The sequence below is a fragment of the Panicum virgatum genome, chromosome 2N, assembly GCF_016808335.1.
Source record: "Panicum virgatum strain AP13 chromosome 2N, P.virgatum_v5, whole genome shotgun sequence".
NCBI classification, from domain to species: Eukaryota; Viridiplantae; Streptophyta; class Magnoliopsida; order Poales; family Poaceae; genus Panicum; species Panicum virgatum.
In genome coordinates, this window is record NC_053146.1 from 64,625,335 (window position 1) to 64,648,849 (window position 23,515).

Below are 23,515 nucleotides of genomic sequence, written 5' to 3' on the forward strand. Positions count from 1 at the left end.
GGTTTTCTAAATGGTGTTATACTTAACATGGAAACAATTGATTGGCCTAGTGTCATCTGGACGTTGTTATATAAACATTATCTTATGGAAAGCCAACTATATTATGTATAAAATATTAATACAGTGAAAATAGAGACAATACAAGGGGCATGGTAATGAGTTTTACTAGGGTACCCCGATTACCTGTTGGAATTAGGGGTGACCCAAATACCCACTAAGCCAATTCACTCTAGAATCTGTCAACCGTTTTAATTTCTAGTTACTTAGTGTATTGGGTTTTTTTGTTGGTAGAACCGCCTATTCACTTCCGGCTGATAAAGCCAATATTGGATGAAACCAAGACACTTTTGTGATCTCGGGTGACAGAGCCAACTTTTGACGGAACATAACTTATACATTAAGTACTTAGAAACTATATGGATTAATTGGAAGAGTGGCACTTACAAGAACAAAACTTTATTTCAACATAATACTACACAAGAGCATACAACACCCTCTTTTTTAGTGGCTACCCTACCACCCACCCTTTTCTCCTAGCACTACCACCTCTCATCTACCATGCTCATGGATGGATGTATGACAAGGGAGGGGGTCTCCATTTATAAGACAAAGGGGATATGATATTTAGACTAGTGTCCCCTCGTAGAGAATTTCTAAATATTCTAATATTTTCTAAATTTATTTATTACTTAGTATAGAGTTCTTCATAAAAAATATCTCATTCTTGCATAGTGAAGAATATGCCTTGCACTCTTTCTCGTTACTTTTAGGAGGTAAGAGTTCAAATAAATCTTAACCCTTGAATATTAGAAGAAAAATCTAAATAACTAATTAATTAAGGAAAAACCACCTAACTACCTACATGCTGCGTCCGTGGATCTAGCAGCAGGGGCTTGCATGTATGCATGCATACAAGAGGCTTGCATGTTGCATGTTGGCTATACGCATGCATGAAAATCTCGATGGCCCCTATTTTGTTAGGATTCAATTTTGTGCGCGTTTGTTGTATACTAGTAGCTAAACACAATTGTTACATGTCGATCTCTCTTGTTTGGAAACATATATTTTTAAAATTTTGTCATAGACATCTCAAGTTAGATCTTGAAATGTTCAGGTATATATGGGTCTCATATCATTCCAAAACAACGTTACAAACTAACGATGGTTCCTTCATACCTCGCAAAAAATGATGCAAACCTAAGTATGCAAAGGCTCCAATCATGTTCGTGTCATTCCCCAAGAAAAAGAAAAAAAATGTTACACTCACATGTTTCGCACCCTGCTTCGCGCCCCGCCTCGTGCTCCAGCTTCGGCGGCGGGTGTGCGAGGGAGCGAAGGGGCGAGGAGTAGAGGAGGGGCGATGCGCTCGCGGCGAGGCACACCCCCCGTGGCCCCTGCTTCGTGCTCGGGGCGAGGCCCCTGCTTCGCGCTTGCGGCGAGGCACGCCCGCCCGCGGCCCCTGCTTCGCGCCCCGCCGCGGCGAGGCCCTCCCCCGCCCATGGCCAGGCCGGCGTGCGCAGGCGGCGGCGACAGGAGAAGAACAGAGGAAGAAGAAAGGCTCCATGTGTCGCTTACAAGTGGGCCCCATGCGTCAGGAGTCCACGTCAGCGTCCAGCGTGGCGAAACCGCTTAGCAAAACCGCCCCAGGGGGTTAAGTGTCCGGTATTTGATAGTTCGGGGTGTTAGATATCCGATTTTGTAGTTAGGGGGGTTAAGTGCTCCGACGTTGATAGTTGGGGGGTTATGTAGACTTCTTTCTGTAAATTTTTGTATATAGTTTCTTATGAAAAAAGAAAGAGAAAAGCTGAGATGCAAATTTTGTGTATATAAATTTTTTTCTTTTCTAGAATTTTATAAACTTTTTTGTTGACAATATGCTTGTTAAAAAAAGTATAATTTAAAATTTTTCCTCGTTATAATTTTCTAAAGCAAAATTTTTACATATCTTTTTTGCCCACCCTTTTTATTTGTTTCTCATCTTGTTTTTTCAACTAATATTTTTTCAACTTATTTTTTTAGAAAAAATATCTTTTCCAGATTGTTTTCATGTTCTCAAAATGTTTCCTTGAAAAGTTTTGTCTTAATATTTTCTCTTAATTATATTTTATACCCAAAAGTTTTGTCATCACCTTTTTTTCTATCAAAAAATTTACATTAAATTATTTTTCTTATCATTAAATTTTTTTTTGCCCAATCAATTTTATCCAACAGTATAATATTTTTGTCAACATTTTTTTGTTGTCTTTTTTCGTTCTTCACCAAGACCATATACTTTTGTATAATGGTTTTTTACTATATACTAAGGATGACCTGCCATACTAATTAGGGACAATCACGTCATACTGCCATTCTCGTCCTAATTGATTAGGGCCAATCTTTTTGAACAAGACACAATCATCCCAACTGGTTAGAGTCAATTTCGTTTAACTTCTTGCTATACTCGTCCTAACTGATTAGTGTCAGTCACGTCATACTATCATAGTCGGCCTAACGAGTTAGGGTGCTCTGGAATTTTTTTAGGGTTCGACTCCATGACCATATACTTTTGTATAATGGGTTTTTACTATATATTAAGGATGACCTATCATACTGATTAGGGTCAGTCACTTAATACTGGCATTCTCGTCCTAACTGGTTAGGGTCAGTCACGTCATACTGTCATAGTTGGCCCAACGAGTTATGGTGCTCTGGATTTTTAAGGGTTCTACTCCATGACCATATACTTTTTGTATAATGGGTTTTAACTATATACTAATGATGACATGCTATACTGATTAGGGTCAGTCACGTAGTACTGACATTCTCGTCCCAACTGGTTAGGGTCAGTCACGTAATACTGTAATTCTCGTCCTAACTGGTTAGGGTCAGTCACGTCATACTGTCATACTCGGCCCAACGAATTAGGGTGCTCTAGATTTTTAAGAGTTCTACTCCATGACCATATACTTTTATATAATGTGTTTTTTATTATATACTAATGATGTCATGCTATACTGGTTAGGGTCAGTCACGTAGTACTGCCATTCTCGTTCTAACTGGTTAGGGTCAGTCACGTAATACTGTCATTCTCGTCCTAACTGGTTAGGGTCAGCCACGTAGTACTGCCATTCTCGGCCCAATGAGTTAGGGTGCTCTGGATTTTTAAGGGTACTACTCCATGACCATACTTTTTGTATAATGGGTTTTAACTATATACTAATGATGACATGCTATACTGATTAGGGTCAGTCACGTAGTACTGCCATTCTCGTCCTAACTTGTTAGGGTCCGTCACTTAATACTGGCATTCTCGTCCTAACTGGTTAGGGTCAGTCACGTCATACTGTCATAGTTGGCCCAACGAGTTAGGGTGCTCTAGATTTTTAAGGGTTCTACTCCATGACCATATACTTTTTGTATAATGGGTTTTAACTATATACTAATGATGACATGCTATACTGATTAGGGTCAGTCACGTAGTACTGCCATTCTCGTCCCAACTGGTTAGGGTCAGTCACGTAATACTGTCATTCTCGTCCTAACTAGTTAAGGTCAGTCACGTCATACTGTCATACTCGGCCCAACGAGTTAGGGTGCTCTGAATTTTTTAGGATTCGACTCACTGACCATATACTTTTTGTATAATGTGTTTTTACTATATACTAATGATGGCATGCTATACTGGTTAGGATCAGTCACGTAGTACTGCCATTCTCGTCCTAACTAGTTAGGGTCAGTCACGTAATACTGCCATTCTTATCCTAACTGATTAGGGTCAGTCACGCCATACTGTCATACTCGGCCCAACGAGTTAGGGTGCTCTGGATTTTTAAGGGTTCTACTCCATGACCATATACTTTTTGTATAATGGGTTTTAACTATATACTAATATTGACATGTTATACTGATTAGGGTTAGTCACGTAGTACTGTCATTCTCGTCCTAACTGGTTAGGGTCAATCACGTAATACTGTCATTCTCATCCTAACTGGTTAGGGACAGTCACGTCATGCTATCATACTCGGCCCAACGAGTTAGGGTGCTCTGGATTTTTAAGGGTTCTACTCTATGACCATATACTTTTTGTATAATGGGTTTTAACTATATAATAATGATGACATGCTATATATTTTTTATTTTATTTTATTTTATTTATTCTTATTTCTTGCTTAGCAGCACAAGCAGAAAGTAACCGTTCATCTACACGGCATTCAAGGAAAAAGATTTTTGTCTTCTGCAGAATTTTTAGTTCATTTTGTAAATGTCAGCTGTATGAATATTTGGTATGCAATACAATCTTTGAGAAGGATCAAATATCTTATTCATGTATTTTTTTTCGTAGTTTCTTTTTTAATGATCTTTTTATATGTGTTAAAAAAATTAAAACAAAACTTACTTTTATCCCCCCCCCCCCCACCCGAAAATACACCCTCATCCCCATGATCCCGAAATGTTTAGCTTCTCAAAAGAAAATTTTAGTCGTGAAGTCCTAAAAGAGAAGGAAAATTAAATTGACGCGGCCTCTTGGGTGGATTACGATTCATGCGTCCCCGCGTGTCAACCGCTGGAGCAAAATTAAATTTGTTGTCTCATGCGTCGATCCGTGTGTCGGGCGCTCGCTTTCCAAAAACAGAAATAAGAATCGACCGTACCAGGGTGTTCCTCACGGTTGACCGCAAATTATCTAGCCCGAATGGGATGTGATCCTCTCTCAAAAAGAAAAAAGCTATGACTTGTGTCGAGGAGGTGACAAGTTCAACATACTTTTATGTTCGTCCAATTAAAATATGACGCAAGCTTGGTAACTGAAATCGTTACATATTAGCTGGGGTATGACTCGCCGGATCCTAGCGACAACATGCTGCGGAGAATGTTATCTTCCTCTTATAAGCAAATGTTAAATTGTACACGGTGACAAATGTGACTGGGTAAGTGCATCATCCAATACAATGGTCAACCAGCACTGGGTAGATAACCACCACCACATCCGTGAAACTGTTGGCATTCGGTTCTGGACCCCAAAACACCAGAAACAGATTAATAAAGCAACGCTCACGGGGAAAATCCAAGCAAATGCAATTCAACCGTTCCAAACCAATATTTATTATTGATACTAAGCAGAGGGCATAAAACCATAGAAAATACAGGGTCCCAAATGTAACCACAGATAATGATAGTCAGATACGATGCCACGCCCAGCAATCACTGCACTTGAGTTTACTACAGCAAAAGCCAGCTCAAGCTAGGGTGAATGTCTCGGTACCAATCCTTCGTGGCGATACACGCCTTTTTCGATTTAAGTTTTGAGATACAGTTGCTCCCTCTGTTCCAGGCCTTCTTTAGGGAAGCTACTTGGGGCCAACATCCTTCAACGCGCAGATCTGCTCCTCCCCCATGGAGGACTGGACAGTCACCACAAGGTCCTTCCCGCTGTCAAATCCTTCTTTGATCTGATTAACCAAGCATTAGATGGAGCAAGCATTTTAGGATAATCTTAGCATATAGATAGCTGAGTATGATAAATGTTAAAACAAGATAAAGTGTTTCAACATTTGTTAAAATGACAGCAGAACAGAGCCGCAAGAGTGCAATGACAAGAGTTCAAATGAACAAAACTTCTCATCAGATAAGATCAGAAGCATTCAACTAGAAACAGCACTTAGTCAGGCACGAGCCTGGAATAACTGATGTGGTGACAGAACATTATATATAATAACCCATGTCAATCATATTTAAGTCTGGCAAGTATTGGGGCAGGGCATACTTCAATTATTTTTATTCCACATGTTAACCAAGGTGGATCCCTAACAAGAAAAACAAAGAGAATGCAAAATCCACCTAGTTCTATACTTCTGTGAGGTCCTTACATTCTACTGCTTCCATGGCCCTTAATTCTATCATGCAGAATCTATTAACAAGATGCTACTTAAGAGGCTACAGATAGACTGAAATATAGAAGATGAGAGAGACTGGAATATACAAGTTCATTGTAAAATAATTTACTGCTTTCCAGAAAACAATATTGAGATACAATAGGTAACTCAGATGGAGAGTTTCCCAAAATACCTGACCCAGGAGAGTCTCATCAGTTGGGAGTCTAAGATCGTCCTTGGTGTTGCCATCAGAAGTAAGAAGGCTCACCTGAAAAAATTGAAATAAACAATAAATATTAAATCTAACATTTAGGTACAAAAGAGAGATACTTCGGCTGATTGTTAGAACATACAAATCCATCCTCAGATATGTCAATCAGCTGGTACTCAGTGCGGTTCACATGTGGCACCTGAGGAGTTGAAACAGTGAGTGAATTACGAAGTGAATCATCGAAAGGGCATAGTTAAACAAGCAGAGATATTTAACTTACATCACAATTATGGGAAGACGGGACAATATCTTCAAGCTTTTTCCCATTGAATATGTCAATAGCAACAAAGTGGCATTTAGCATGACCGTGCTTACCAGTCTTTGAGGTAGAAACCTCCACCACCTACAGCATAACATTACTTATAAACCATATTCAATAAATGAAACAAAATTGCAACAAAGGATGCTACTTAAGAGCCGTAGATTCAGATAACCTCATGTTGCATTGCTGATATCACTCAAATCCACCAGAAAAATAACAAATATCAAACAAGAAAATATATAAGGGAATATAAGAGCAAATGGGTTTTGCCATCACCTACGAGAATGCATTGACCCCATGTAATATATTACACAACAAGCTAACGGGACTGCAAGACTTTGGCAGGTTTAGACTAATGTCCAAGCAGATCAGGTGTATCTGTAGTTCTGTACAAATCTATTTGGCCATTGCAACACGGGGCAGCTGGCCACAAGAGCTAGCCACCGCACATGTCAAACTAGATTTCCCCTAATTAAATTAAGAAAAAAATAAGCTTACCTATTTCACAACAGAATCAACTACAAGTCCGAGATGGGTGCAATCAACATAGCAAAGGCCCTTTTATTGCCCCATTATCTTCAAGACAGATCAAATTTAACCATAAACATTGGGGCTCTGAGAAGAAGATTCAACAGAACATACTAACTTCAGATGGCACCTTTCACAGTCTCTAATCCACCATGATCCCCACCTTTCTTCTACGAAATCACTAATCATCAGGCATCTAGCATATAGCATCCACACAACAACAACAACATAGCCTTTTTTCCCAAGCAAGTTGGGGTAGACTAGAGATGAAACCCGAAAGAAATAAGTTCAAGGTTCAGGCACATTGATAGCTAGTCTCCAAGCGCTCCTATCCAAAACTATCTCTTTAGAGATATTCCAATCCTTAAGGTCTCTCTTAACCGACTCATCCCACGTCAGTTTAGGTCTACCTCTACCCCTCTTTACATTATCGACCCGCTCAAAAACCCCATTACGCACCGGCGCCTCAGGAGGCCTTCGTTGGACATGTCCAAACCATCTCAGCCGATGCTGGGTAAGTTTCTCCTCAATTGGTGCCACCCCGACCCTATCCCGAATAACTTCGTTCCGGACTTTATCCCTCCTTGTGTGCCCGCAAAACCACCGCAACATCCGCATCTCTGCTACACTCAGTTGCTGGACATGTCGCCTTTTGTAGACCAACATTCAGCACCGTATAACATCACCGGACGAATTGCTGTCCTATAGAATTTGACTTTTAGCTTTTGTGGCACCCTCTTGTCACAAAGGATGCCAGAAGCTTGCCGCCATTTCAACCAGCCAGCTGAAATTCTATGCCTAACATCTTCATCAATGTCGTCATCCTTTTGTAGCACCGATCCTAAATACCGAAAAGTATCCTTCTGGACCACCACTTGCCCATCTAGACTAACGTCTCCCCCCTCATGCCTAGACTAACATCATGTACTCGGTCTTGGTCCTACTAAGTCTGAACCCTTTCGACTCTAACGTGCGTCTCCACAGCTCTAACTTCCTAATAACCCCTGCCCTACTCTCGTCAACTAGCACCACATCATCAGCAAAGAACATACACCAAGGGATCTCACCTTGGTGTATGTCCCTTGTGACCTCATCCATCACTAAAACAAATAAATAAGAGCTCAATGCTGACTCCTGGTGTAGGCCTATGTTAATAGGAAAGTCAGTGGTGTTGCCATCACATGTCCGGACAAACGTCGTCGCATTCTTGTACATATTCTTAATGAGGATAATGTACTTAGTTAGGACTTTGTGCTTCTCCAAGACCCACCACATGACATTTCTCGGTACTTTGTCATATGCCTTCTCAAGGTCAATGAAGACCATGTGCAAGTCCTTCTGCTCCCTATATCTCTCCATCAATTGTCGTATTAAGAAAATCGCCTCCATGGTTGACCTTCTAGGCATGAACCCAAATTGATTTTGGGTCACACTTATCACTCTTCTTAGGCGATGCTCGATAACCCTCTCTCAAAGCTTCATCGTATGGCTCATCAGCTTAATCCCACGGTAGTTAGTACAACTTTGAACATCGCCCTTATTTTTGAAGATATGTACTAATATACTTCTCCATTCTTCCGGCATCTTGTTTGACCGAAAAATGAGATTAAAAAACTTAGTTAACCATACAATTGCTCTATCTCCTAGGCATCTCCACACCTCAATGGGGATACCATCAGAGCCCATCGCTTTACCTCCCTTCATCCTCTTCAAAGCCTCCCCGATCTCTACCTCCTGAATTCTCCTCACAAAACGTCTGTTGGTATCGTCAAAAGAGTCATCTAACTCAAGGGTAGGGCCCTCACTCTCCTCATTAAACAACTTGTCGAAGTACTCTCTCCATCTATTCATGATCTCATCATCCTTCACTAGCAGTCGATCTGTCCCATCCTTAATGCATTTGATTTGGTTGATGTCCCTTGTCTTCCGCTCGCAGATCCTAGCCATCCTATAAATGTCCTTCTCCCCTTCTTTCGTGCCTAGCCGCTGATACAGGTCATCATACACCTTACCCTTTGCTACACTCACAGCTCGCTTTGCAACCCTCTTCGCTAATTTATAGCCCTCGATGTTGGCTGCACTCTGTCAAGGTGGAGGCGCTTGAAACACTCTAGCATATAGCATCCAAATCCACAAATTCCATCCCCAGACATGATGCCAACCTTCTACATAATCAATAATCATCCGGTATTTAACATCCAAGTCCACAAATTCCAGCCCCAGAGACAAGGTCAACCGTCCACAGATAACAGTAACAGCACGTATCCCCATCAAGATATCATATAGTATTATGACTGGATACAACTCCAAATCGCCAGCTCAGCCACACAACCACACGCATCTAGACATAATCGCAAGATTAGAGCCCTAGACTCGAACCCAGATCGAAGCGCGTATATACCTTGCAGGGGCGGCCCTTGATGACGATGAAGCCGTTCTTGCGGATGGTACCAGCCTGCTGCGGGTAGGTCTTGGACGCCCCAGCGTCGGCCTTCGACTCGAAGTGGTGCTCCTCGGAATCCGACATAGCTACCCCTGCAACAAACCCAAACAACAAGATCCGATAATTAACCTCGATTCCCCAGATCTCAGCAAGCAAAACAAATCCGAAATCAGGAACACGAGCTGCTAAATTCGGAAGCAAATCTGAGAGGCGGCGGATCAAATTCTAACCTGGTTTGGATGGATCACGAGGAAGCGGAGGAGCAGGGGAGAGATGGGGAGGCGCAGATGATAAGCGATAAGCTCGCTGCGAATCCTAGGGTTTGGGGGAATTTATACTGCTAACAGCAGGTGCGCCCACCGCTTCCACCCGGGAGGAGGAGGTTTGTCTCACTGCCAGTGAGTCCAGAGTAGAAAAGGCCCGCGTGTCGGCGAAACAGCTCTAGGTGCAGATTTTTAGAGCATCTGGGCCGTCGGTTCGGTCGGGGGGTCTGGACACGTGCACGGCTACGGGTGGTAGGGCATCTCCTCGCGTTTGATTCACGCCATGGACGGCTGAAAGCATCTTTCTTCCTCCTTTTTCCTCGCCTTTTATTTATTTTCTTTGCTTTTCTTCTTTCCTTTTCAGCGTCTTTTAGCTGATCAGTGATAAGAAAACACAGGTCAAGGTCTGATTCCGATCAGATTGGGATTCGCTGTGAGCCCTTATGAACTCACTGTTCCTAACGTTCGCTTTGCACGTGACTGGAACAAATCGTGCGGGGATTGACTTGGGAATCCATGTTTGTGCTCTTGAAATTTCCATGTAACAAATACACCAGAAAAAAGGTAGCACAAGTCAATTGTTCAATAATTCGATCGTGTTACATTAGTAATCGTGGGCCGATATTTTTGAATTCCGCTTGAGTGACATCTTGTCATTATATCAATCTTCCTGTGTATATTCCTTAAAAAAAAACTTTCTGTGTATATAAGGCATAGTTCGTAGTGATGTGAACGGTACGTTTTCAAGTAGTTGATCAAACCATGGAAAAAAAGAACAGAACAAGAACACTTGTGTTCGGGGGGATTTTTTTTTTCTTTTAGATTAGAAATGGTATATACTCTTGTGTTAGGACCGAAACAGAGGTAGCAACTTTTTTCTAGTGGAAGGTAGCAACTTTTAGCCCGTACATCATTAGGGTTGCCGGCCGCCTGGCCCAACAAGACAATTAGGCAGATCTAGGCATTGTGTTTGGGCCGAAAATGTTCCGTGCTTTTGCAGGCAAGTCAGGGCCTCTGTTGTGCCCAGATAGCGGCCTCCTCGCTTGGGAAGACGAAGATAAATGTCGACGCAGCAGTGTCCAAAAACTCGGGCACAAGTTCGGTGGCTGCGGTTGCTCGTGACTCAACTAGTTTGTTCATGGGAGCTTTTTTGGTGGTCTTGATTGATATATCAGATTCGGAAACACTGGAGGTTCTTACATGCAGGAAAGGCTTGGCTCTGGGAAAGGACTTGCTTCTGCATAACCTGATACTGGAGAGTGATTGCGCCAACGTCGTCCGGAGTATCAAGAACGAGGCGATGGGACCTTTTTTTATGGCTAGATTGTGCGAAAAATCAAGATGACAGCCAAAGAATTTCAGTCCGTCCAATTCATCCATGAAGGACGAGTCTTAAATGTAGATGCTCATAATCTGCCTAGATCTTCTTTGTATAAAGGTTTAGGTCGTCATGTGTGGTTCTTAAATCCGCTAGTGGGCGTCTATAATTCTTATCATGTTCATGATCAATAAAATCCGGTGGTGATGCTAAAAAAAATTGCACAATTCCCATGTCTGCTATTGTGAATAATGTTGGGGGTGCGATAAGAGTATATCTACTTATCAGTATGTTTTTTTGCGGGCATACTTTATCAGTATGTTAAACATGGGTTGTGAAATGAAATGGTTTCACGTGATGGACATGCTCGTATCGGTTTGAATTTTCGACTCGGTTCATATTTTCACCTATTTTTTCTCCCGTGATTGGGGACATATCTGTTGACAATGAGGTATCCATAGCGACTTTAGATGTGTTCGTACTTCTTCGTAGGCTACGGTAGGGGGTGAGCTTTGGCCCATGCGTCATGTTTTTGAAAAGAAAAACTAGGAATGAGATATCAGCTAAATATAATTTACATTCGTTTCCTCTCCTTCACAAATTGATTCATCAAGCATTTTCTATCCAACTTTTTCACTCTAACCCATCCATGGAGATGCAGGACAATTAGACGGAACTCTGACATTGGAGTCTCACAGAAAGGAATACAATGGTCCGGATCAAAGGTGTGAAGAGGACAGGAAGAAAGGTGCTTGCTCGGAGAGCTAGATATACAATTTGCTTCATTAGAGCATCTCCAAAAAACTAACAAAATCTGATTGGGTAGGTAAAAGAAGAATAAAAGAGAAAAAATCAACATCCAACAGGCTGGCCATCTCGCTCGTGTCGCTATCCACCTCGCCTAGCCATGCCATCACCTCCCCTCGCTCGGCAAACTTCTTCGATCGTCACGACGGAGATGAAGCCTCGTCCAGAGAAGCAGGACAAGACGGAGTTCAAGACGGAGGCTGGACAGAAGCAGATGCTCCCCGACGACCTGGTGCTCGAGATCGGGACACAAGCGGGTGCTCCAAGACGACCTGGTGCTCGAGATTGTCACAAGGTACCCTACCATTGTCGTTGATTTGCTCCCCAGTGGAGGCCGCCCATCGTTGTCGTCGGGGGCAGAACGCCGACCACCCTCCTTCGACCATCCGAGTTTTACCTCAAATCGATCGCAGGTGATCCCCTCGTACTCCCCTACCACTTCCCCACCGCTGGCAAACCCTGTCCTCGCCGGAATTTCACCTCCACCACCATAGTCATGTCCCGAGGGGCTACATTGCAGCCCCAAATTTTTTCTAGGGTGTTTAGTGCAAAATCCAGGGATATCATTTGATTTTAACATTCTTAAGTTATCTATTCTGCTGATTTTCCCACCATTTAGGAGGCTCTCTATTTTTTTACAGGGTTAGAAAAACTCTAAATTTAGTTAGGAGAATAGTTATTCTCTTGAAGTTGCTCTTAATCGCGAGGCAACAAGAGGCAAAAAGACATGCAACAGAAGATGTATAATGGCAAAGAATAAGTGCCTAGAACTTCAGCGGCGCAAGGCTTGTTTCTTTTTTCTTTTCTCACTAAAGGATACAACTAACAAGCCTTGTGATATGCTATTAGCATACTGTTAAACTTGGTGATGTTCTGAGCAGTATGATTACAAGCCTTGAGATCTCTTCCTCGATGTATTGATTTAAGGCTTTAAGCCCACACTATTAGCATGCTCTTGAAAACCAATGCGATACTAGCAACCACCATCCTTCTAACCAAGCTTAAGCATAACATTTTTTTTTTTGAGAGGGGCTCAAGCATAACATTCAACCAACCTAATGACAATACTAAATGGGACACATGTAAAAGGAACCGGATATCCTGTAAACTCAGGCCAGCTCAAAAAGGCAAAACAAATGCCGTTCTCCAAATTGAATCTGTATGTTAAAAATCAGTGAGCATCCGTAACTCTTTAAACCTCGTGGTGTCAGATCCAACGCGCACTGCCCACCCATGTTGACGGATGGTCGCATGAATCATATGCATTGTCGTGGGGATTCTAGGGGTACCCACAGCCGGGTGGCGGAACGCACCCGCCTATTCCCAGTGAGGGAGTACTCGGAGAAGTACTAGGCAATGGGGCTAGATCTACGCTGAGAAAGGGGACTCAAGAACACACGATTTAGAGTGGTTCGGGCCGCCGGAGCGTAATACCCTACGTCCACTGTGAGATGTATTGTTCTTGGTTGTGTATGAACCTATCCTCTGCTGGCCTTGGTTCTTGCTCAGCCTGAGGTTTTCTAGCGGCGTCCTCCCCCTTTTATAGATCAAGGGGGAGCGGATACATAGGGCGTGGATGCCCCGACAGGTGGGCCCAACGTGACTGTGGCTACAGCGGTAGCGAATCTTTACTGCTGCTCTCCTGACTCAGGGGGGTCTTTTCTTGTCCCGTCAACTAGGCGCTCGTTGGAGTAGCGTAGCTTGCGGCGTGGCCTGTTGAGGCTATTATGTAGCGTCATAATGGGCGAAGCTGAGCCGTCGTATCCATCTGGCAGATGCAGTATGGGCGGCGCCAGCGGCTCCACTGCCTTGGTAATACGCGATCAATAGTATCCCCTGGTCAATGAAACGCCTCAGCTTCTGTCATATCAATGCAGACGTTCACCTACTGCAATAAATGCAATGGTGGGTGAACGTTGGTATGGAAACCCAAACGGCCATGTCTTGCAGACACGTGGCGGCCCCGGACCACCCCGACGCGGGGCGTCGATCTCTTCCCTTAGCGAGGGGTCCGGTTATTGTACAGGGGGTCCGGGACCCCATGTGGGGTCCGGTCTCCTCGGGGAGGTCCGGAGTCCCGACTGCTTGCGCACGAGTTCCTGCCTTTTCCGGGACACGTGGTGTCTCCGGACCTTTCCCAACTGAGGAACTGCCCAGGCCGCTGCTGGGAGAACAGGATTCCGGACCGCAGGGGTCCGGTTGTTTGGATGTAGTTAAGGATAACTATAAGATCCTTGCCTAGACACAGCAAGAGGGGGTACCCCAGTCCTGGATACCGACATGCATGTTTGCAACTTGGAAATCTCAATTACATTTTCAAAAAAAAACTTGGAAAGTTCAAAACTGGAAGTACTACTAGCACATAGCAAACGCCGCCCAGCTGTTGCTATTTAGAGCGTCCACGCGGCCGCCGCTAGAGTCGAACCAGGTTCCCGAACCACTCCGCTGGCAGCCGGGCGGACCCACCGCTCAGTGACCGATCCCAAACCCCCGCCGCCCGCCATGGCGCCGCCGGAGCCGGAGGTCTTCGACGTCGTCATCTTCGGGGCCTCGGGCTTCACCGGCAAGTACGTCATCCGTGAGGCCCTCAAGTTCCTCTCCCCCAGCTCCCCGCTCCGCTCCCTCGCGGTCGCCGGCCGCAGCCGCGACCGCGTCGCCGCCGCGCTCCGCTGGGCGGCGGCCCCGGCCCCGCCGCCCGAGGGAGTGGTTATCCTCGTCGCGGACGCCGACGACCCGGCCTCCCTCGCGGCGCTCGCGTCCCGCGCCCGGGTCGTGCTCTCCTGCGCGGGGCCCTTCCGCCTCCACGGCCATGCCGTTGCGGCGGCCTGCGCGGCCGCGGGCGCCGACTGCCTCGACATCTCCGGGGAGCCCGAGTTCATGGAGCGCGTCGAGGCCGAGCTCCACGAGCCCGCCGCCAGGAGCGGGTCTCTCATCGTCTCCGCATGCGGGTTCGACTCCGTCCCCGCGGAGCTGGGGTTTCTGTTCCACTCCAGGCAGTGGGAGCCGCCGTCCGCGCCGGTGACCGTGGAGGCGTACGTCAGCCTGCAGTCGACAAAGAGGATCGTCGGGAACATCGGCACCTACGAGTCTGCCGTGCTCGGGGTGGCCAACGCCGGCCAGCTGCAGGCGCTGCGCCGGTCGAGGCCCAGGCGGCCGAGGCCCAATGTGAGTTGCTATTCCCTTATTGCAGCCTATGTATTTTTTGAAGTGTTTGATCAACATCAACCTGCTTGTGCGATTGCTATAAAAACATGAAAGGTAGTGCGAATTAGAATGTTTACATTATGCTAGAACTTAGAAGGATGGTTGATCTGCACATAAAACATACTGGAAATTCACTATGATGATTGTTGCTGGGTCAGATCCCAAATTCATGAGTGTTTTGCACATTAAAGGCCACTATGCTAGAATTTTCTATTGTTGTCCAATTTGTGCGAAATTTGACTGTGTTGTCCTGAAGGGTATGATGGATCAGTAGTTTGGCATAGCCACAGATGATTGCTGAAATCAAAATTAACTTAGATTCAAGATATGTATGCACAGATCTCCTAGCTTGCCATGTGCTACTGATGCAATTGGTTAGTCAAGATTCTTATAATAGTAAACTTTTAACTTTTATGATAAATCTGGACAGCTAGCTCTCAGATATTCTGGATTTTCGTGGTCAGTTTGAATTCCACACTGAGTACAAATATTTATGTGTGTGGACTGCTAGTTTGGTGAACTAATACTTGTTGGAGAGCTCTACTTGTTGACCAACTCACAGTACTGTTTTCTTTCTGTATTTTCCGTTTTTTGTGAATTCCCTTCTGCTTACCATTACCTTCATGCCGAAGTGCCATTCTTTTGTGGCTATTCAATCAAGCATTCCCTTCTCGTGTGCCAACTGCCAACCACTAGATGTTCCTTCCACTCCTTAAGAAGCCTCTGAACTGTCACATGTAAATGATGGTTGCCATGCTGCTTGTCTGTGCAAAAATGGTTTGCAGATTAGTGCTACCCCACAAGGAACGGGTTATATTATTTTTGAAGTAGTTCATCTAGTTCTTTATAACTTTTTTCGGTAAATGAAAAGCTCACTGCTTACATGTTATGTCCTTAAATCAGAGTGGGTGTATGCTTTCATCTTATTTTGCTATTGGGTGTGGCCTTTTGCTGGAATATTTATTTTTTCTTAAATTTTGAATGGAAATTTGAATATTTGTTGAACTGTATATTATCATGCTCTTTCCATTTTTCCTCTGTTCTCCATGATTAAGACTTTTAGGAAGCACACCATTTGATTCATGTCTTTGTACAGAACATAATAGTAGAAGTTTAGGATGCTAATTGATTTCAAAAGTACTCTTTGTCTTATATAATGTTAAGCATACATGGAAGATTATTTGTACCATATAAAATTTGGAAATAATTATAGGAGAAGAAGAGGGACCCTATCTTAGATGCAGAATAATCTGTCATCAATTCCTGAAGTGTAAGAACAGTGAACTTGACCTTTGGCCTCATGACCTCAGTTTGCTGGCTTCAATATTATGACATGACAATGTTCCACGATGGCATGATCAGTAACCACCATGCGCATATATTGTAAAACACAAGAGGGAATGTTCCACTATGCTCATTCTCTGCGTTTTGTAATATTACTTTAGCAACTAACTTCAGATACAACAGAAGAGAGAGGCAATGCTTTGCTTAAGTTGAATTTGGCAATGAGCACAATGTAATTTCTGAACAATATGCCACTTGATCTTTTAGTATCTTTCTAATATCTCAATTTTAGGTGTTTAGTTTGTAGTTGTTATGGTTGTAGATCAGGCATGATTGTTGCTGTATATGTTTCTTGATTAAAATAGGGGAGTTCAATAGATTGGTATATGCTATCTCGAATGTTTCCTTCTCTTTTCATTTTTTGGAGTTCAACGGTCCGCACATCCATTGAAAACTGCAGTGCCTATTTTCACTTCATGAAATGATCTATTTGCGAAACAATGAAAGATCAAGAAAAAATTGCAATATTAGGACTGCAAACACTGACCACTCGTGAATTTGCCACTCCCAGTGAATGACACGATGGGACCATCTGTGCCTATGAAATGTGGAGCCAATGGCAAAACTGCAAAGGCCAATGTTTGCAGTCCCATTTTTGCAAATTTCCCGAAAGATCAAATAGTGTTTTCTGGATAAAATCTTGATTAATGCTAACGTTTGTTCCTTTATGCAGATTCCAGGCTCTCCACCTCCCAAAGGGTCGCTGATTGAGGGTCATAATCCTCTGGGGATGTGGGCTATGAAGTTGCCTTCAGCTGACACTGTGGTTGTGAAGAGAACTCTGTCAACAGTTACTGAGCATCCTGAGGGCCTTCCTGGGGCAGAAGAAACCCCAGAGTACGCCGAGCAGAGGAAGAGCTTCTGGTCCTCTGTTAAACCTGCCCATTTCGGCGTGAAGATTGCCTCCAGATCCCTGATGATCATCGTGCGATTTCTGATCACCGGACTGTTCATCGGCCTTCTTGCCAACTTCCCCTTTGGCAGGTACCTCCTGCTGAAGTACCCTGAGTTCTTCTCCGCTGGGATGTTCAGCAGGGCAGGCCCAACTGAGGAAGAGGTCAAGAGCGCCTCCTTCAAGATGTGGTTCGTGGGGCATGGCTACAGCGATGTTGCTCAGGCGTCGGAGCGTGGGAGCAAGCTGGACAAGGAGGTGATCACCAAGGTCTCAGGCCCTGAGGTCGGGTACATCACGACCCCGATCGTGCTGCTGCAGTGCGCCCTTGTGCTGCTGAGCCAGCGCGGCAACTTGCCCAAGGGAGGGGTGTACACGCCGGGTGCCGTCTTTGGCCCTACCGACCTCCAGCAGCGCCTCCAGGAGAACGGGGTGTCATTCGATGTTCACGTGACAAGGGCCGGGCGCTGAGGTTGGAAGTGGAAAAGAGTTGGCGAAGGACGTGCGGCCTGGGGAATAAGAAGCGATCGGTGGCGACTCAATCGTGTGCGTGAAACGAGTGGTAGACTCTAAAGGTAATGCCTACTAATACTGCGTTCTGAAGTATACCTAGTCTCTGTTTGTGGTGCTATGTTTATGTGAGCCGACAGAGTAGGAAAACGGTCTAGCGGTGTACTGTGAGAGGATGATATGGGTTGGGTTGCAGTGTGTGTAATGCCAGACTTGGCTTGCTGAGGAAAGCTGCTTTCTAAAGCGGTAATGCATACTGGTGGAGTACGTGAGAAATTCCAAAGTGGTTAAGGCCTCGTTTGGATCAGAGGAATTCTCCAGTTTTCCTTTCCTCTGGAAAACAATCGCGTTTGTCCGTTTGGATATTGGAACGAAGGGTTCCTGTGCTCTGTTCATGAGGAAAGGGAGCGATGCATCTTTCTCTTGCTCCCCACGAGCCGCCATGCCCGGCCAACGGCGGTCGGCGCCTTGCCGGCCAAGGGAGGAGGCGCGGAGCAGTCACACGTCTGTACAATCCGGTGGCCTCAGCGAAGTCGCTAGGGCACTCGAGCCGTCGAGCGAGTGCCGAACGCGCGCGGACGCCGCCGTCGTTTTCGCAGGCCAGCCCGTAGGTTTGTTGGTTGGTTCTCGCCAAATCGCCCCGCGCGCCTCGGTGCGTGGCTGCGTGCCTGTCCTTTTCCGGTGCCGTCGACCGGCGCACTACCTACCCTTGGAATGACCCCCCCGCGCGGCCGCTTTCGTGGACCAGGGAAAACGAAGCGCAAATTGGGTGGGCGCGAGGCCTCGCGCGGCGCCGTACCCGGCCGCCATCACCGTCCTCGGTTCGTGGGTTCGGCGCGCCTCAGGCATGGATCATGGATGGAAGGAAACGACCGGCGCGCGACGGCATCCGGAGCCCCGAGTGACCCATGGGCGGAGGAGGAGCGGTGGCCGGTGGCCGCTGGGGGGATCCATGCCGTCCCTGGAAGGCGTTGCCAGTTACCACCGCGGTTCGAGAGCGATCTGAAAGGGAACGAACGAAGCAACGTTTTGGTTCACCGTCCGCGGACTCCTCGCATGCGTTCGACCTCCGTTGCCGGCGACGCGGTCATGATCCATGGCCACTTTTTATCTTCTTCTGTTCAGCTTTGGTTGCCCCCCGTGCTCATGTTCCATGGAGCATGCTCGCTTTACTAACGGCTTGTGCTCCTTTGTGAAGACCAAAGACTTTCGTTGTATAATAGTTTTCCAGCAGATCAGGTTCTTGACAAATAAAAAAACTTGTTGACCACTCGAGGATGTCAAATCTTTGACCGTATGCCCGTATCGCTTCGACTGCACGGCACAGCATCGATAGGCGCGCGTCATGAGATTCAGGTTCATGTTCAGAACCGTCAGTCCGTCAGTTATCCGAGGAAGCGAATGCTAATGCTCCCATATAGGATCGAGATAGAGACACGAGGAAATGGAAAAGGGCATTGCCGATTGCCGTCACTACACGCCTCTGATACGAGGTGTAAGAGCAACATTACACCAGAAAAGAGGATGCTTTGCATTGCAATCAACAGGTTCTTGCTGTCTGCGTGGGAATGTACAGCGATCGTGTCTTTTTTTTTTCCTAAACAACCAAAACTGCCTCTCGTCTCCTACACCTGATATTCACATCATAAAACAATTGGGAAAAGCTAACTAGAAACAACAAACAAATTTGAACAGACAGGTGTGGGAAAAGAATGATCAAAGATGTCAGGTGAATTCGAGTAGCACGCTGGCGGAATCGGCGACGTCGACCAGCGCGGCGAGCACGTCCGGCATGTCGGGCCGCTCCTGCGGCGCGTCGGCCGTGCACCGCATGCCCAGCATCAGGAGCTCCCACGACACTGTGCCGGCCGCCTCCTCCTCCGACCGCCACCCTTCCTTGGCCATCCGCCGGGCCCACTCCAACAGGCACTCCTCCTCGCCGCCGTCCACGGCGCGCCGCCCCGTGGCGAGCTCCATCAGGAGCACGCCGTAGCTGTACACGTCGCCCTTCGTCGTGGCGCGCCACGTCTGCCCGTACTCGGGGGCCACGTACCCGACGGTCCCGGCGACCACCGTGCTCACGTGCGTGTCGCCGGGGCGGACCACGCGGGCCAGCCCGAAGTCCGTCACCTTGGCGCGGCCGTCCCGGTCCAGGAGCACGTTGCTGGCCTTCACGTCGCGGTGCACCACCGCGGGGCGGCACTCGTGGTGCAGGAACACGAGCGCCCGCGCCACGCCGATCGCCGCGTCCAGCCGCCGCGCCCAGCCGAACGCGGCGGTGTCGCCGATCAGGGACTCCAGGTTGCCGCCGTCGAGGTGCTCGTAGACCAGGATCTTGGCAGAGCCGGACAGGCACCACCCGTAGAGCGCGACGAGGTTCGGGTGCGGCCACGTCGACCCCATCCGGTCGGCGAGCACCTCCATCTCGGCGCGGAACTCGCGCTCGCCGTCGCCGTCGCCGTCGCGCGCCCTGGCGAGCTTCTTGACCGCCACGGTGCGGCCGTCGGGGAGCACGCCGCGGTACACCACGCCGTAGCCGCCCCGCCCGATCACCAGGTCGTCAGAGAAGTTCCTCGTGGCCGCCACGATGTCGCGGTAGGTGAACGCCGTCTTGCACAGCTGGAACACCTTCACCCCCTCTGAGGAGTTGGAGCACCCGGCGGTCGATGACGATGACCCGGACGGCGGCGACGAAGTTGACAGCTGCACCGAGCACTTGCCGGAGCCGCACTTGGTGTTCCCACACGAGAATGACTCGGGGTCCGGGTCCTGGTCCACGGGGAACCGCGCCCGAAGATTCACCAGGAAAAACACCAAGGCGCCGGCGACGAAGGCGACGACGAGTGAGAACATGAACCACCACGCGATGGTTCTTCGAGACATTCCACGCCCTCGAACCGCTGGAACATCCGCAACTTCTGGTCGTGGTTGCTTACCGGCGCCTCGCTGGAATGAAATCAGTGGGTCGCCGAGGAAGGATTGCTCGTCGAAGGTGCCGAACTGGCCGGTGTTGGGGAAGTTGCCGGAAAGATGAGGGTTGTAGGACACGTTGAACCTGTTCAGCTCCGTGAGCTGGCTCAGGCTCCCCGGCAGCTCGCCGGAAAAGTTGTTGTAGGACAGGTCCATCATCTCGAGGCACCGAATGCGGCCGATCTCTGACGGGATCGCGCCTGAGATGTTGTTCCTCGAGACATTCAATACGACGAGCGGAAGCCGGCTGATCTCCGGCGGCAGCCGCCCGGCGAGCCGGTTGTTGTCGAGGTGGAGCAGACTGAGGTTCAGCATCGCCCCGATCTCCGGCGGTATCTCTCCGGACAGCCGGTTACTGGACAGCTGCACGTATCCGGAGATTGTGTTGGACCTCACCGGCGACGAGGAGTTGGTGCAGATGGGGACGATGCCGTAGCCCTTGAGGATTCGGTCCCATATGCTGCGGCAGTTCTCCCGCGTCATGATCGAGTACACGAAGCTGAACGGGGGATAGCTCGCTGGGATCCACCGCTTCATGGCCTGGCACTCGCCGGAGCCGGCGAGCACGGTGGAATATTCTTCCCGGTTCTTGGCGAATGTAGGGCCGGGGTTGCTCCCTATGGCTGCCATCTCCGGCGGGATCTTTCCGCTCAACTCGTTGTCAGCCAGGTTCAGCCAGAGCAAGCTGGTGCATTTGCCAATTTCCGGCGGAATCTCTCCGGAGAGCTGGTTCCCCGCGAGCATCAGCCACAAAAGCGACGTCAAGTTCCCAACGGTCGCCGGTATCCCGCCGGAGAGCTTGTTATGCGACAGGTCCAGCGCCTGGAGCTCGGTGAGGCGGCCGTACGCCAGCGGTATGCTGCCCGAGAATTGGTTGTTGGCAAGCATCAGGTACTTGAGGCTCTTCATCTCGGCCAACTCTGTAGGGAGCTCGCCGGAGAAATCGTTGAAGCTGAGGTCGAGCCTGGCCAGCAGCGGTAGCCGGAGCACGCCGGAGCTGACGATGCCACCAGTGTAGTTGTTGTGGTGCAGCACAAGGTACCTCAAGCTTGCAAACCTGCCAAAGGTGTCTTGCACGTCCCCACCAAAGCGGTTGCTGCTGATGTCCAAGAACTGAAGCTTCTTGCACTTCATCAGCTCCGACGGTATCTGGCGGTCGAACGTGTTGTTCCCGAGAATTATCGTCTCGATCACGGCGAGCTTGCCCAGTCCGGCCGGTATGGCGCCGTTGAAGCCATTCCCCCACAGCGACAAGTACGTCAGATTCGCGCACTTGGCTATGGAGTCCGGGAGGCTTCCAGTCAGGTTATTCGCTGACAGGTCCAGAGATTCGAGCTTGCAGCCGTCCTGGAACGTGGCCGGCGGAACGCTCCCGGTGAGCTTATTCTCGGCGACGTTGAACTGCCTGAACCTCGCGACGCCCGGCCACAGCTCGCCGGTGAAGTTGTTGGAGCTGAGGTCGACGTACTCGAGCCTGGCGCAGCCGTCGAACATGCCGGTGATATTTCCGGTGAGCCTATTGGTGGACACGTTGAACACGGCCAGGTCGCCGCAAATCGCCGTGAAGTTCGCCGCGACGCCGCCCACGAGCCGGTTCCCCGACACGTCGAGCGTCCGCAGCATGGTCAGGCCGGAGAGGTCCAGCGAGCCGCCGATGAGGTTGTGGGAGAGGTTGAGGTGCACGAGGCCGCGGCATTGGCCGATGTCGCCGGCGCCACCGATGGTGTTGTCGGAGAGGTCGAGCCTGGCGAGCGCGGACAGCCGCGAGAAGTTGCCGAACGCCGGGCCGGAGATGCTCGCGCCGGATAGGTCCAGCGACGTGACGCGGCCGCCGCCGTCGCAGCCAACGCCATGCCACCCGCACGGCGACGCGTCGGTCTCCGTCCACGCGTCGTAGGCGCCGCGGTTCACCTTGTTGGCCTCCTTCAGGAAGCGCTTGAGCTCGACGAGCACCTCCCTGTCGCCGCTGGCGCTGCCGCTTCCGCCCTGCGCGCCGGCTATCGCCACCACCTCACCTTCAAGACGGGACACGATCGCCGCGGTTACTCGCGCAATTCGACACCCGCGCCATGAACAGGGCAACGAAACAGAGCAAGAAGAGGGGTCAAGGGGAGGCACACGGAGCGCGGAATCCTAACCTGCGACGAGGAGTAAGCCGAGGAATCCGATGAACAGAGGAGACATGGCCTTGCGTCCCGAATCATGGAAGAAACCCAACAGAATCGGATGCACCGGCGGCGACGGGGACGACGGACCGAGCGGCGAGCGGCCTCGGCATGCGCCTGCTGCGGCGTCTCTTCTTCTCTGCTTCTTGCCCCCGGCTACCTCCCGCGCTCCGCTTCTCCTCTTGCCTTTCACTTGTTCACGGACAGATGAAGTAACCAGAGGGACAAAATCTCGGGCGCTAATCGCAAGTTATCTAATGGCGCGAGGGCTCGCATGTGGTGCGACGGGCACGCCAGCTACTGGCCTGTCGCTGTTGCTGTTGCTCCCGCCGGCCCTGGCCTTTGACTGTGGAAACACATCGCTGCGTCCGTCAAAGCGGAACTGTGGCTTGGGTTAGGGTTTCCAACCTTTTTTAATCGCTAATGCTGACTGCACGGGGAGCAGACGAGGTGATGGGAGCTCTGCCGGCTGCTCGGGTCGTGGTCTTTGAATTTGCCTCCTTGCTTATCGTTCCGAGTAAGGCCCGGACTTGTCACCACAACGCGTGGTTTTTCTCACACTTTGTTAAATCCCAAGTTGGGTTATTCAACTGAAAGAATGGAGGTAAGCAGTTGTCTTATCATCGCGGTCAGAAATCACACATCGACAGTGACGCCAGCTGAAGGGGAAGAGAAGTGCTAGTGTT

At 48.4% G+C, this 23,515-nt stretch overlaps 3 protein-coding genes across 3 annotated transcripts; 1 reads left to right on the plus strand and 2 right to left on the minus strand.

Annotated features, from left to right (window-relative positions):
• Nucleotides 1-5,036: 5,036 nt before the first annotated feature.
• On the minus strand, nucleotides 5,037-9,753 carry LOC120658631 (eukaryotic translation initiation factor 5A-like). The gene is made up of 6 exons (XM_039936903.1): nucleotides 9,587-9,753; nucleotides 9,315-9,448; nucleotides 6,344-6,466; nucleotides 6,206-6,262; nucleotides 6,046-6,120; nucleotides 5,037-5,429 (listed from the first exon to the last, which is right to left on the minus strand). Exons 2-6 carry the CDS (start codon nucleotides 9,438-9,440, stop codon nucleotides 5,328-5,330), a joined length of 483 nt encoding a protein of 160 aa, XP_039792837.1. The 5' UTR covers nucleotides 9,441-9,448; nucleotides 9,587-9,753; the 3' UTR covers nucleotides 5,037-5,327.
• Nucleotides 9,754-13,966: 4,213 nt separating this feature from the next.
• On the plus strand, nucleotides 13,967-18,001 carry LOC120658549 (probable mitochondrial saccharopine dehydrogenase-like oxidoreductase At5g39410). The gene is made up of 2 exons (XM_039936809.1): nucleotides 13,967-14,909; nucleotides 16,966-18,001. The coding sequence occupies exons 1-2, from the start codon at nucleotides 14,247-14,249 to the stop codon at nucleotides 17,653-17,655; spliced, it is 1,353 nt and encodes a 450-aa protein (XP_039792743.1). The 5' UTR covers nucleotides 13,967-14,246; the 3' UTR covers nucleotides 17,656-18,001.
• Nucleotides 18,002-19,201: 1,200 nt separating this feature from the next.
• Nucleotides 19,202-23,290, minus strand: LOC120658509 (probable LRR receptor-like serine/threonine-protein kinase At1g74360). Its single transcript, XM_039936759.1, has 2 exons — nucleotides 22,803-23,290; nucleotides 19,202-22,679 (listed from the first exon to the last, which is right to left on the minus strand). The coding sequence occupies exons 1-2, from the start codon at nucleotides 22,846-22,848 to the stop codon at nucleotides 19,420-19,422; spliced, it is 3,306 nt and encodes a 1,101-aa protein (XP_039792693.1). The 5' UTR covers nucleotides 22,849-23,290; the 3' UTR covers nucleotides 19,202-19,419.
• Between the last annotated feature and the right edge of the window lie 225 nt (nucleotides 23,291-23,515).